Genomic DNA, 15,760 nt, shown 5'->3' with positions numbered 1-15,760 from the left:
TCTGGAGAAAGATGAACAATTATTGGGTTTTCAGCATCTGGACACACTTTTCTAAAATAGTAACTTAGTAAACACTACAAAAAAAGATGGTATCAGCAACAGAAGCTTATTTAAATATCTCCTCACAGTCCGTTAGCTTTATTTTCTGATTTCACTTTGCACAGATCGCTCAGAGTCCAGGGGGCGGAGCTTGGAGATAAAGTCTAATGGAGCAGAGAGATTTGTAAGAAAAGCAAAGTGACGCTTCATCTGTTCTGACGCGGTTTCTTTAAAATGTGCAGCAGCTTCCTGTTCCCACGAGGGCTGATCATCAGTCATTCGCCCGCCTGACGCACGTGACTCCACAGCCGTGCTCTCATTGGCCGGCGTGCAGGCGTCGACGATGACAGACGTCCCACGCAGCAGAGAAACAGCGAGTGTCAGTGTTGATAAATGCAGCCGACGGCCTGACCTTAAGGAACGCACACATCACACACCACCTCCCATCTGCCCACCCGCCCTCTCCTCCACCTCAACATCTGGAGAGCTCAGCAGCAGACGACCTGTCGCCCGGAGTCAAGGACGACGTCTCCTGAAGTTTGACAACTTGTGATCTTGAGTTTCCTTTAAAGCTGCTTTCAGGTTCGGACGTTCTCCTGAAACTGTGAGCGAGTTGAGGTTTTGATGACCCTCACCTGAACGGTCCGGACCCAGTTTACTGGACATTTCACCCGAGTTCATGTCTGAAAAACTGATCGTGTGTAATCGCGGACGAAAATCCATTAAGGTTCCAGATGTTTGCACATCAGGGTCCAGTCCGAGGATAATGACGCTGAAGTAATTCACTGAAATGTTACAGCGCTGCAGCAAACTGCTCCATTAACACTAAGAGCCCAGCTAACGTGTTCATAAACATATTAAGCTGATAACGGATTAGTTTAAAATGAAAGTAAAAAAGTTAAAGTATTTCTTTGTTAATCTTCTTCTTGCACTGCAGCTCAAGAGAGCAACACACACACTCTCTCACACACAGACACACACACACTGTCGAAGCCTCAGAGAAAAACTTTTGACTAAATCTTTTCCTGGGAATTTTTCTCTCCCATCACTTCACAGTGAAATCACATTTAGAGGAAATCATTCCAGGGCCTGTGTGAATCATCACAGCTGCTCCAGCGTCCACATGCAAAAAAAACCTGACTCTTATCCTGAGAGACTTCAACGATTGGAATCATGTCCTTTAAAATATCATTAGATGAACGTAACAAGGAGAAGGTCTGACCTGAGCCGCTCGACTCCGACTCCGCCACAATAACAATCCTCACTTTCCCTCCTTGTTCCTCTGCGTTAAACAAGCTGGTTTTATTTCCCAGAATGCCTCTGTGCGCTCCGTGGTCTTGTACCCGGCTCTCTCTCCAGTCGTAGGAGGTTCCAGCGGCAGGACACAAGCTGCAGCACCTGCAGCCCGAGACTCATGCTGCTCTGTTTCCCTGGCAACCTGCACATCGGGCTTTGCTTGTGCAAACCATTAAGCAACGCCAGCTCTGCATAGACACACACACACATGCACCTTTTAAGTGTTTCCGGCCGCCCGACGTCACCTTTTTAACATTTTTGATTTAATTTGAGCAGTTTTTCCAAAGTGATTTTATTATTATTTTTATTTTTTTACCTCTAACTCCTGCAGAGCGAAGTCGTGTCACATTTTCCATTCGCTCATTAAAACAGCCCCCCCCCCCCCCCAGTCTGTTTGTTGGGGCATTTCTCTGCCGATGACACTCTACTGTATGTGCTGAGTGTACAGAGGCGCCCGCCGCCCCCCCGATGTGTCATGAGCACATCGCCGAAATAATGTGACATCCCGTCCCGGCATCGAACCTGTTCCTCCACCGCAGGGAGACTTTCTTCCACTATTCTGGGACCCGGTGCTGACGCTAGCACAGGCAGATCCTGCAGGCCCCCCCCCCCTTCCTCCCTCCCTCCCCTCCCTGTTCTGTTCCTTCTCTCCCCCCCCCCTCATCATTCCCGCTCTGACGCCAACGCTCACCTTTGTGAGTTGCCAACATCGATGCTGCTCAACAAAGTTTCCAGGAAGTGGCTCTGTAGGCCGCAGGTGGGGGGAAAAGGTGTGTGTTTGTGTGTGTGTGTGTGAAGGTGTGTGTGTGTGTGTGTGTGTGTGTGTGTGTGTGTGTGTGTGTGTGTGTGTGTGTGTGTGTGTGTGTGTGTGTGTGTGTGTGTGTGTGTGTGTGTGTGTGTGTGTGTGTATGTGTGTGTGTGTGAGAAGGTCCACGTTCGTTAGCTCCAATTTACCTCGGCCTGCCTGAGCCCTTCATTAACGCTTGAGTTTGAAAAGTTTAAGCCTAATAATTTGACTGATTGGGCTCCAGCGCTTGTTACTGACCCCAGATGAAACACACGCACACACACAGACACACACAGACACACACGCACACACTATGCTGTAAACAGGGAGGTCATCTGCCTCCAGGGGCTTTGTGCGTACGTGGCTCAGGGCCGACGGTGACACACATCTGCTTCAGACGTCTGAGCTGCGACAGGGAAGAGAAAGACTCGGCCGCCTCCTGATGAAAGATTTCTTGATCATTCGCAGGACACGTGGTCATCAATTCCTTCGCAGGCGAGTAGGTGCACGACTCAGAAACACACAAGCGCAGATGCACACACTGGAAACACACACACACACACACACACACACACAAACTCGTGAGACCTTTTCTGCAGAAGCGAGCGGGCGGTGTGAGCCGTGGTATTAGTCACCAACGTCTCATGAACAGACAGGAGCTCGACAGACATTCAAACTGAGAGTCGGCTCGATGCAAAGGACTGTGGGTGAAGGTGGGGGGGGAGAGAAGTTAAAGTGGGACTCAAACAGAAAAGTGAATTAAAGTCCGAGCCGCGAGTTCCATCCGGTAAAAACAAAGACCTGATATTAAAGCTTTCTGTGGGAAGTTACACAACAAGCTGGGAGGTTCGGTTCACAGCAGGAATATGAATGTGAAACTATTTTAATCAACTCAATCACTACAGCACAGATGTTACGGTTTGTCCGACCTACTCCCCTTTGATCGCCTCCTGGTGGCTGACTGCAGTATATGTCATAAACTCTGCCTCATCTATGTTAACGGATGGGACATGGCCCAAACTTAAAAAAAGAAAGTAAATGTCAAATACATTTTTCTCAAACATGGTTTCTGTTATTTCAGGTTCTTCTTATCACGCGATCCTAATTTTTCTGTTGAGTTTTGTTTAATTATTTATTAATAGCATCAAAAACGGGTTTGGGCTGGGACTCCGAATAATAACACCACCAGGGCAGCAAAGATTTCCATCTTTATTTACAGTCTATGATTTACAAGAAACTATCAAGTACTTGGCTTGAAAATGTCTTTACAACTATTTATGGATTATTAAAATAACTGGGAACCAATTATCTGTGGAGGTTTCAACACGTAAAAAAGATCTTTCCAACATTCTTGACTGACAGTTAAATTCAAAAACCTCGACAACTTCCTTTCCCTTCAAAATGTCCCCGTCACATAATAACTAAACAAGCACATCCGTCTGAAATCCTCACAAAACGTTCCAGCTGACAAATAGGTTTCCTCAGAACCAGGTGTTCCCAGGTGTGAGAGGTTTCCCTCGGTTGCCATGGCGTCGCTCGCCCGAGGGCCGATCCGTCACCGCCCGCCCTCGCACTTAGCAAAAGCCCACAGAGATTTAAACGCTGCCATTTATGGGATGCACCTCACAATCAGGAGTTCAGGCGGAATGGAAAGAGGCTGCGAGTTGTCCTGCTCTCTGATAATCTCATTTTCCATCATCAGAAATGTATTTTGCAGCGTCTGAACCAACGAGAACCGATCCATTAAAACAACCGAGTGTGTGTGTTTTTTTTATTCCTCCATTAAAACAGAAGGAATAGACATTAACCCACATTTCAGGATGGCAAAGTGATTCTCACCGTATTCAATTTCATTCACACAAAATACGGCTCATAAAGATTCCTGGCAGGCGGGTCCCTCCCTGTCCCAGCCCGGCCTGTGTGTCAAAGTGAAAGCTTCTGTGAGGTCAGCAGCGAGCTGAGCAGACATCCCTCAACCCGTTTCAGCCTGTCTGTTGTAGTTACCGTTGCTAAAACCCCGGTTTATTCCTGCCTCTGGGAGAGAAGTTCCCTTTGTGTGAATCTAGCTGCACTCGTACACACTGTAATTTGAAGGGACTGTACGGAAACACTGGTTTGGCTGCCTGAGCATGACACAACATGCAAAAATCCATCCAGCCAGGCCAGGGCGCTTAACTCCTTCTCTGCCGCTCGCACACATTTACATAAGCAAGAGGTTTTTTTCTGCTCATCGTCAAACAGAACGATTAAAATCAAATGACCTTGAATTATTCTCAGTTTATGTACATTATTCATTATTAATCCATATTTAAAAAAGAGGATAAAATGATTTTTTTGTGTAAACAGTCCGGTTTTGTTTGTGAGACGTTTAACACTTAAAAGCTCTCACAGGATTTCTTACTGTATTTATATCACAGCTGTTTGTTATGACGACCAACATTCGGGAAATCCCTGCTGCGATGTTAAAATGGCAAAAAACATTCAAAACCGAAACTGCAACTTCACATTTCATTCAAATTCCCAACGACTTTTCAAACAAAGTGTAGGAACTGAGCTGTTTTCAGCAGCAAGTCATTAACTCGCTTCATCTGGTCAGAATATGTGTTGAACATGTTTCTAACAAACTTCAATTCTTCATTTCCTGAGTCGAGAGGTCAAAGTTCAGCTCAAATATGTCAGAAACATTTTTTAGACGGAATAAATTACACCCACAGATTCTGAAAATGACTTCAGAAGAAATTCTTGGTGAGTTTTAAGATTCAGATTCTAATCGCAGCTGCTTTGGTATTGGTAATGATGTTTCTCAACTAACCCATCAAGCTTAGTACGAGTACTTAATTTGTAAGATTTTAGTTTGACTTTAAGGAAACAAGCTGGTGCACAGCCATTATCGTTTTTATTTATTTTCCTGCAATGGAAACAGTTGCTGCAGCAGTGGTTTGGTACAGGAGACCCCAGACGTTGTGCATGTGACCACGAGGTCAGAGAGCAGCGAGAGGAGAAATCACAAACGTTCTTGATGGAAAGTTGAAACCGAGGCCGAACGAGCCCGACTTGTGCAAACAAACAAACAACCCGTGTTTCCAGGTCCGTGCTGTCGCTGTGGATTCTGACCCTGCATGTTTAACCCGAGTCGGGACTGAGGCCAAACGCTCGGTTGATCATTAACAGGAAACTGCCGTCAGTGTGGTTGCTGCAAATCACTGAGGCGAAGAAACACAACGTGAAATCCGATTCCTTTTCAAACCTTTCACCGGTTTAAATCATAACAAACGAAACGTCCGTCCAAATTAAACTGCTGAACGTTAATCAGCCGTCAGGTTTAACTTAATAATATCCAGAAACTTATTAAATACCGGTGTGTCAGCACAGTGAGGGATGAAACTCCGTCTCCCGGCATCGTCTTTATGGGGTAACCATTTTCCACCTTGTTAAACCGAACCCCCCCTTTTCACTGCAGTTGTTCCCCATTCATCACGCAGCGTGTTCCCTGCTGCAGCCGGGGCTCCAGACCTGTTGGGCTTCGGTGCACGGAGCCTTTTATAAGACAAGAGGAATGCACAGTCAGTTCCATAAACACTGGCGTTGCTAACAAGTCTGGGCATTTTCAGGTTTCAGGGGCACTCTGTGGAGCGAGGAGAGGAGGAGAAAAAAAAGGACGAAGGACAAACACCACGTAGCCAGCGAAGGTATCGACTGCGTGACGCAGGAGAAGAAAAAAAAAAAAAACACGAGAGACACTGATGCATGAAGAGAGAGAGAGAGAGAGATAGCAGCTGAGTGCAATTTGTCAGAAAGTTTAATAAACTGCACTTGTGTCTAAATCAGGGGGGTTTCAACTCCGGGGTCACATTTTTCCATCGCGACTAGCTGGCCCACCCATCGTACAACAGGAAAACTCTTATATAATACTAGATAAGTCCTCTAATATGTTCCAACTTCGGCCACTAGGGGTGTTTCGATCAAAACATTGATAAAATACCTAGTTTGATGATGTCACGAAGCAGCGTGGCATCATGGGAGTTGTTGTCTTCAGCACCTTTGCCAATGAGAAGCTGCCTGAAGCACCAATTATATTCACGGAGGAGGTCATGTGTCAAAGTTTCATGTTTAGCAGCAAAGCGTCAATGAATACCTGTCAGCTATTATGAGTGACCAATACAAACAGTGGAAGGAAAGAGACTAACTGACCAGCAGCGGGTTTTACTTCTTCATAAATCGTTTCCACTAAAAGTTAAAGCGAAGTTAAAAAGGCGATTAAAATGAAATGTCTGTTCAGGTGTTTTTATTGAAGAATTGTTATATATTATACATTTAGAGCAGAAATGAAAACATTAATCTGAATGGGCTGTTTTTACATTAAACCTTCAACAAAACTCTCTTAAACTTTCTTATCTTGGGGCCTTGAGACCTTGTGAAGACAACTCACTTCCTGGTCTTTACACCTGCCTCTACCTGTCTCTCTCTCTGTGTGGGGGGGCAGCTGAGACATAGACCACAATGGTGAATCTCGTCCTGCCTCCATGGCGACGGATGAAAACGGACACTTGTGGCTGCTCGTCTTCACCGGTCACACAAACCGGTCAGTCCTCCTGGTCTTCACTGGTCTCTGGGTCACCTGCTGTTCAGAAATATCACTTCTATGACTCATGTAAACTGAAGTAACTCTTTGTGCCTCTATTCAAACTCGCAGTATTTATTTAAATACCCAAACAAATCAGATATTGTACAGGATGCAAATCATGTAGCAGTGAAAAGGTTTAAATAAATGGTCTATTCTTCAACTTCTGTGTTCTGCGTATTAATACTAGAGGACATGAAGCCATTCTTTATATGGTCGTCCTCCATTTAGATCTTCTAGCTCTAGCCGAAAATGAAATAAAATAAATACCTCTTACCTTTGTGTAACTCGTGGTGGAAAGCTCGGATTGTCAGGAAGTTATTTTTTTCCGCCTTTTTCCGAGTCAAAGGAAACGAATGCTCACAGAACGACTTCACACTTTAATAAAAATACATGTCCTACAATTCTGAAGGAAACTGAGTAAATCACGTTATTTATAAAAAGGACGATCGTTGTCCAACTTTTTTCCTGCAGACGATTTCCAGATTTTTATTTTTTTCAACAATTTACTTTCGATATTTCAACCACGTTGTGTAAACACAGTTTGAAAGCTGATGAAGTAGCAGCTGTTGAATAAAAAGATGTGACCTTTTTAAGATTAAAGAACCACAGACTTTGTTTCTGCCTGAATGAAAACTTCCCCTGGTGTAAAAACAAGTCAGAGAAACGCTCTGTGGGTTTGTGGCTGCAACTCATTTAATATGACTTTTATTAATCTGTTTGAGGCTGTTGCACCTGTTGCATTGTGATATTTATGTTTATATGATGTATCATATTATCTACAGCCAATAAAACCCTTAATAAATCAGATCTGTGCAGCATCGTGACGTTAGATCGGAGCAGCAATAGGACAGAAACCCTCAGTCATCACATGTTTTAAGATCTGCTGTTGGTTGTTAAAGAGGAAGTTTGGATCTGATCCAGAAGATCGTTAGCGTACAGACGGTTTACTGCAGGAAACCACCAGGAAAACCCTCGGCTCATGATAATGTAAAAAAGAAGGACGGGCCACCGGGACCAGGAGGATTTCACAGATATACACTCACACACACACACACACATACACACACCCCTCAGCCTGGAGGGGGGGGAGACTGTGGCTTCTGCTCCGGGTGAGTGACGTCTGTGGACCAGAGTCTGACGTGCAGCAACAAACAGCTGAGAACTATTTCACCCACTTTTCATTAACTGATAAATCACTTTTACTTTAACTTGAAAATGAATTCTGGGAGGTGGAGGGGTGAGGTAATGAGGGGCACGCGGTGTGCAATGCAGCGTGTGTGTGTCTGTGTGTGTGTTTGTGTGTGTAGGAAACCTCTGTGTATGCCTGCAGAGCTGCTTAGAGACCAGCTGTTTGACAAAAGTAAACAACGTCTCAGAGGAGGGGACCAGGAGTTCCTAGCTTCCTGCATTGTTGCCCACAAACTGCGTCATAGGATCATTCCTCACGGTGCACACACACTCACACAGACACACAAACACACACTATAAACACACAGTTCAGCTCTACAGGGTAGAAAGTGTAATTAAAAATACATAAATGTTTGTGGACTTAAAACCTGAGTTAAAGGGTTTCACTCGAGGGCAGAAGCTGATTCAGGAAGCAGAGATTTCTTACGTCTCAGGAGAGAAACGGAAAATAAAAAGTTTTCAGGGAACAGTTCCCCTGTTGGTGTGTTTACTGCGTGTGATGGTTTATTATGATCCAGATTGAAAGACAGGAACAGTCTCACAAACTCACACTTCCTTCCTCTCTGCTGCTTGTTTGGATCCGGTCGCTTTTCATTCCTTTCTATGGAAACCCATGCAGTGACCAGTTTATTAGGTACACTTGTTAAATCTAAAACAATCCTGATGTTTCCAGAAGCACTTGTTAGATGGTTGTTTAACATGTTAAATCTATCTTAGACAGAAGAAACAATTGAAATTTAAATCGGCAGATAATCATAAAAAGGAGAAGGGCCCTGGTAGAGTGCACATCTCCGCCAAAGCCGAACAAATCTTACACCGGATTAAAATAAAAAGGTCTTAATCTTGATGATTTATTTGTCATTAAACGTAGTTAATCCTCATCTGCACCAAAACTTAACAGGTTCTCCCGATGACAAGACCCCGGCCAAGTAGGGTGGAAATCGATTTAGTGCCATTTGTGTAATCCTGCACACAAATAAAACAACAAATACACACAGATAAATAGTCTGTGGCAAAGGAAATAACCGTGGTTGAGTGGCTGAATCGCTGCACATATTAAGTCTATTCTGGGGTTTGGCTGCAGTTTCACCGACTGGACGTTTGTTCTTATTTCCTCCAACTTGCTCGATTTCCCCTCTGACAAAGTGACCAGCAACACCAGCGTGCCGCCTTAAATTCACCTGATACACGACAGCACAGCAGCCGAGTCGCTGGTGTCTACACAACAAGTCGCTCTTTGTGTCTCCGCTCGGGACAAAGTGTGTCAAGTCACATTTCAGACGACCTGAGGGGAAATATTAGTGCGGTGACGATTTCTTTTGCAACAGAGTCAAACTTCTGCCAAACCTCGGAGGCAGAAAAGACCCGAGGAGCAACTTCTCACGACTCTGCATTAAACCAGCACCTTTGTATCTGAGCTGAGATTAATTACGGCTCTGTTATAAAGTGAAGGAAAATACTGTGACTCATTCAGCCCCGAGCGGAGGGTTGTGAGAGCTCGTCATCACCATGTGACGGCTTCATGGCGGCGTGAGGCGGGCTCTCTGAGTTCCCTTGAGAAAAAGGCATTCTCCACAGCGGAGGGTGAGCATGTGATATCTTGCCGTGCAATTAGAATTTCCTGCCTGATGAGGGAAACGCCTCGAGTGCAGAGCCGGAGGGAGAGGTGATGAACTGGGTCAAAAGGCAAAACAAGTCATTAAACCAGCGTCACGGCGCGTTATCAGGAGAGGAGGAAGCGAGCCGGGTTCTCCCCACAACACGCTGACAAACACCGAGTTCAAGTCAGCACACGGACAGAAAGAAGCTTCTGTGTGAGGCGACCGCAGAGCAGAGCCCGGCCAATTCATCTGCTGCTCGATGGAACAGCCGATAAGAGCCATTCACACACATATCAGCTCGGATGTTGACATTTGCTGATATGAAAACGTCCGTTACAGAATAAACGAAGAAGAAAAGAGACAACAGAGACGCCACAGTTAGAGCGTTTCTCCTCTGAATTCAGGATCCATTCCGGTCAGATTATTCTCAATTACGCTCTTTTCAAATCTGCATCTTTTACTCTCAACTTTTAATAAAAATCCCCCAAACACTGCAGCAGCTGCAGCGCCGTTGTCTGCTCGGCGAGGAAACAAGGGAACAGTCAGCATTAAAAATAGAACCAGGTCTCATTTGGCAGCCGCCTCCCTGCTGGGGGATGTAATGTACTGTTCGAAAGCTTAATTATTTATGTTGTTTGGCCAAGTAAGCTCAATAAAACAGAAAAAGACGAGCACAGGAAGTGTTAATAAAGATAAATAAACAGGAGGAGATCTGGCCGGCCGATCGACTGCTGGGGGAATGGCAGCGATGCAGATTTTCACACCCAGCATGCAACGCTGCATATTCAGAGATCTGTGAACTGCAAACGTCTGTTGACACGCGAGTCTGTCGCTTCTCAGCATAACACAAGGTCCTTTTCAAGCCAATTGGTGCTTTGTGTGCGTTCAAGATGTTGCAACTTCAATATGCTGCGAGTGTTGCCATGTTGTGTGTGCGATGCTGTCCGATCAGCTGCAGCACGGAGACCGGTTCCGATTCGGCCCGGTTTATTTGGACAAATTTATAAACAAAATCCACGTGTTTGACACCTCGGCTTCATCAGATATGAGAGGACAGCCGCGGTATGAAAACACAACTGAGGGAGAGCAGTGGCAAACCAGGCGGCCGCAGCCTCAGTTTTGTGTTGATGTGTTAGTAACACACACACAAAATCTCACAGATCTCAAGCCAGAAGGATGCTGAGAATTGATGAAACATGTTGTTCGTGATAAAAGCAGCTTAAATTTTAAAGTGAATAAAGTTTTTTGTGTATTTACATCATTAATACAAACATAAGTATGAGCATAAAATCAACTGAACGTCTTCGTTGTGACGAGTTAGTCACAACAAACTCGACAACACAACTTTAGATTTAACTCAAATACACCCTTTCCTGCGTCTTCCAGACTTACAACTACGGTGGCCCAGAGAGTATATTAAGATAACACACTGCAAATACACACAACACAAAAATACACACAACTCGGACATGCAGTAACATGTAAAATACACTGCAGCTAATATTAGAGAAGCTAGTTCTGTAAATATCTTTTTAAAAGAAAACTGAAACCATTTCTCTTTGCTTCAGCCTTTAACTAGATTTTGCTCTTTCCAGCACTTTTATATTTATCTTATTTATTTCCTTTTAAATGTCATTTTAACATAATCGTTCTACCTATCTCACTTTAAATCTGTTCTTTTATATAAATTACATTTTAACGTGTTTCTATTTTAACTATAATGTAAGTAAAACACTTTAAACTGCACAAACACACTGAATATACGCAACAACATCAAATAGACAAAACAGACATCACAAATAACAGACAAATACACAAGAACAAAAACAGAGAGACAAACCAAAACACACACAAACGCACAACCAAATAGATACACAACACAAACAACAGACAAACTCACAGCTAGACAGATTTACAACAGACGTCAGCAGATGCTATGAAGTCATATCCAGTTGTGGTGGATTTATTTCCTGTGTGGTGGTGAAACACTTCTACATAAATCCTGTTGACCTTTTAATTTGGGCCAATATGTCAACCAGCTGAAATATGATGCTGTAGTTACATCACTTCTCTTGAAGTCTCGAGACTACGGTGGGTCGTGAGGGTCGTGTGTGGGGGGGGGGGGAGCTGGAGCCAATCACAGCTGACCTTGGGCGAGAGGCGGGGTTGAACCTGAGCAGGTCAGCTGTCCGTCACAGGGAGACAGACGTTCATCAACACACGGAATTCAGCCTCCAATTCCCTCAGCGTTGGGAAGAAGCCAGAAACAGAAACCAGGAGAAAATGCAAACGCCACGCAGAAAGGCCTCAAAGTTGTGTTGTTGATGACAACAACACAACAAACTTATCTCACAACCAACAAAAAACTGATGCACATGAATCAGTTCAAACCAGAAATCACAGAGAAACTTCACCAGCGACATCTGAACGTGACAGAAACATGAACAACAGTAGATAGGATCTTTCTGTGATGATAGTTCTGGGCATGTACAAAGGAAATAACACAATTTCAACCCACATAGCAAATCTCAGGCCACCAGCTGACAGGAAGTGTAACTCCAGAACTCACCTTTTAGATTCTTCGGGTTGTTCTGCTTGGTGCGCGGCATCTTTTCCGCCTCGGTTCACAGGTGCATCCTGGGAAAACCTGGAGATGAGCCGGCTCCTGAGCCACAGTCTGGGAACATCTACAGAAAACACACACACAAACACACACACGTATACATGTGGTGAGAAGCAGCCGAGCATGAACTCTCCACAGATCGATAAGGAACTGTACGCTCTCGCTCGGCAGCTGGAGGCCGGGACCGAGCCGCTGATTGAGTTTGTTCCTCAAACAGGAGCCGGGGCCGGACTCCTCATTTCAGACCTTCTCCTCTTGGAGCTGCGGTGGAATAATGTGCAGTGCGTCTGTAGGAGGAGGTGGAAACATGTTTCTAAAGAACCTCTGCAGCAGCTGATATCTGCCACTCTGGTGTCAAACACACAAACTGAGGAGGACCTGCTGTTGTTTGTGGGGAAACGTCTGATTGACATGTCTGATACAGAGAGGCCCGCTCTTTTCCTCAGTGACGAATGTCAGCGGGCGATGACGAATGATGCAAACAATGAGGTCCTGTGATGGACGTTGGGGGGGGTTGCTGGGCGACCATACTTGTCACTACCAGAGGAATCTCCCAGATGAAGTTGGAACCACTGCACAAAGTCCAGACATCACAGAAGGTTCCATGTCTGAACCCACCTCTACGTGCAGGGGATTGTTTCTGTTGACGCCCTGTTGTTGGAAGATAAAGGATTTTCATGCAGTTTCAGGCGAACGCCGGTTTCTTGGGATCAACCTGAGGCTGAGTCGTGGTCGTTGAGGTCTAACGCCTCCTTCAACACGTGTTCCAGGAGCTGCTGTCACATGCACCGAACTCCGCGGTTTCTCCGTATTTTCTCCGGAGTTCGTGCATGTGTAAAGGTGAAAGTCCGAATGAGAAGCTGCGCATTTTCTATGAACTTTATCTTCCTGGTCTCGTGGTGTAAAGTCGTAGAAATCCAGGAGAAATCGATGTGCGAGTAGGGGGGGTGAGGGCGCTTCTAAAAGCCAATTCTGCGTCGAAGCTGCGCCGCCATCTCGTACACTTAGCCGTGTATCCTACGAAGAAACCTAATGTCGTACCGTGAGGCTCACATGCGATCGGTAGCATCTTATTCCCGGCCGACTCTGCGCCATTTTCAAATTGAGTTAAAGGTTTATGTTGGGATCAACATGAGGCTGAGTCGTGGTCGTTGAGGTCTAACGCCGGTTTGTTGGGATCAACATGAAGCTGAATCGTGGTCGTTGAGGTCTAACGGCAGTTTGTCGGGATCAACATGAGGCTGAGTCGTGGTCGTTGAGGTCTAACGCCGGTTTGTTGGGATCAACATGAGGCCGATCGTGGTCGTTGAGGTCTAACGCCGGTTTGTTGGGATCAACATGAGGCTGAGTCGTGGTCGTTGGGATCAACATGAGGCTGGATCGTGGTCATTGAGGTCTAACGCCGGTTTGTTGGGATCAACATGAGGCTGAATCGTGGTCGGTGAGGTCTAACGCCAGTTTGTCGGGATCAACATGAGGTTGAGTCGTGGTCGTTGAGGTCAAACGGCGGCGAGATGTCCAGCCCACCGAGCTGCAGCAGCTTCAGGGACCAATCCATCAGGAAGAAACATCTCATTTTAACCATCTTCTCTCTGAGCTGCGTCCTGGCATCATCTAGCTCCTCCACGTCCCCAGTCGCACTCCTGACCCGCACTGGAGCGCGTGCACGTGAGCAGCAGATCTTCAGGAAACCAGCCTTTGTTTCCCCCCCCCCACCAACATTACATAACACTTACTACAAGTGGAGGACGGTTTTTCTCCATGTACAGTGGAAGTGCATGTGGAGCCATGACATCATCTCACAGTGGATATATTCTGCACGGTCGCATGAGAAAAACACACACACAAACACACACACACACACACACAAACACAAACACAGACACACACACACACACACACACACGTCGACAGATACATGCAGAGAGGATGCTCACCTGGCTGCTCCTGTGAGACGTGCACAGGTTTGTGTGTTTGTGTGTGTGTGTGTGTGTGTCAGTGCAGGTTGGATTCGCGCGGAGGAGGCGTCTGCTTGTCCGTGCGTGTGCGTGTGTGTGTGTGTCCGGGCATGTGTGTGTGTGTGTGTGTGTTTGCAGAGCGACTTGAGGGAACACCCCGATACTGACAGGAGGAGGAGCCCCGGTGATTCTGCGCAGTAGCGGCTGCGCACATGGCAGGTGACGAATGATTTCCGTTTCACACCTGAACAACCAGCCACGGGCGTTACGTAAAGACAACACACAACACACACGCAACAGCACACGCACCGTGCACGTCGTTTCTTTTTTCTCAATGGTGCATGAGATTTAACGCCAATTTTTTTTCCCGACATGCAACTGTGATCAAATTGGATCATGTTGGGAGTGAAGTCAGCAGAAAACAATGCATGGGAATAGCGTGTGTTTTGTGTGTGTGTGTGTGTGTGTGTGTGTGTGTGTGGCTGTTGCAACACGTGAACGCCCTGCAAGGGAGAGAGGGAGGGAGGGAGGGGCCAGGGAAAACCCCTCATCCCCCCCGACCCCGGCTCTTCCAACAGCTCCCAGCTCCAAGCGGCCGCAGCGCGCACACACACATGTCACATGCACGTCCATGAAAACAGCCATGTAAAGAGCGGGGGGACTCACCCAGGAGGGGGGTGGGGGGTGGACCGGGGGGTAAAGCGGACGCTGCGGCTCCAGGTTCGATGCCCGGCTCGTTCCGCGCACAACAAAAAACAACAACACTGCGCCAAACTCCGCGGGAATCGAACCCGCGGCGTTCCACCGGATCCCCGGGACGAGCCTGGCGCCCGCGTGTGCGACAGACTCACACACACACACACACACACACGCAGACTCACACACAGACACACACAAAGTGGATGAACGGATACTCACAGGTGCAGGTTGTGTGTCGCTGAACGCAACGCACCTTTCCGTGGAGGAGGAGGAGGAGGAGGGGGGGTGGTAGGGGGGGGGGGAGCGCTGCGTTATTTCCTCCCTTCACCTTGTCGCTCACTTTCTATTGCAGGAAATAGACAGGCCCACTGACGTCAGCGGGGGTCCCGTCTCCGCCCCCCTGCCACTGGTGGGGGGGGGCTCTCCCGGCTGCAAGGGGGGCTCCCGACGGCCGACGGAGCCCGCGGAGGGACCCGCCCCCGAGCCACGAGCCAATCAGCACGCTGCTCGGTATCGGGCCACGCCCCCTCTTCCTCCGCTTCCTCCTTCAACACGTGTTGCAGGAGCTGCTGTCACATGCTCCGAACTCCGCGGTTTCTCCGGAGGACGTTCGTGTGTGAAGGTGAAAGTCCGAATGAGGAGCTTAGCATTTTATACGAACTTTATCATCCTGGTCTCGTGGTGTAAAGTCGTAGAAAATGATGTGCGAGTGGGGGGTTGAGGGCGCATCTTAAGGCAAATTCGTGCTTCTGCGTCGGAGCTACGCCGTCATCACGTACGCGTAGACGTGCATCCTACGAAGAACGCTAATGTCGTACCGTGAAGTTCACCTGAATCAGAATCGGAATGTATTTATTGCCAAGTAGGTTTACACCTACCTGGAATTTGCTCTGGTTGTTGGTGCATACAATGAACATAAAAACACAATAAATACTACACACATAA

The 15,760-nt window shown here is 46.7% G+C and overlaps 1 protein-coding gene across 1 annotated transcript in view; it reads right to left on the bottom strand.

Moving 5' to 3' along the window:
- Positions 1 to 15,053, bottom strand: part of hivep1 (HIVEP zinc finger 1) — a 53,392-nt gene extending 38,339 nt beyond the window's left edge. Inside the window, exons 1-2 of the mRNA XM_061092932.1 lie at positions 15,035 to 15,053; positions 12,105 to 12,222 (exon numbers count right to left, since the gene is read on the bottom strand). Of these exons, the coding sequence (XP_060948915.1) occupies positions 12,105 to 12,144 (40 nt within the window). The 5' untranslated portion in view covers positions 12,145 to 12,222; positions 15,035 to 15,053. The remainder of the gene's footprint in view (positions 1 to 12,104; positions 12,223 to 15,034) is intronic.
- Positions 15,054 to 15,760: the final 707 nt, after the last annotated feature.

Source organism: Limanda limanda, chromosome 19 (genome assembly GCF_963576545.1).
Source record: "Limanda limanda chromosome 19, fLimLim1.1, whole genome shotgun sequence".
NCBI classification, from domain to species: domain Eukaryota; kingdom Metazoa; phylum Chordata; class Actinopteri; order Pleuronectiformes; family Pleuronectidae; genus Limanda; species Limanda limanda.
This window is presented reverse-complemented; position numbering and strand designations above follow the sequence as displayed.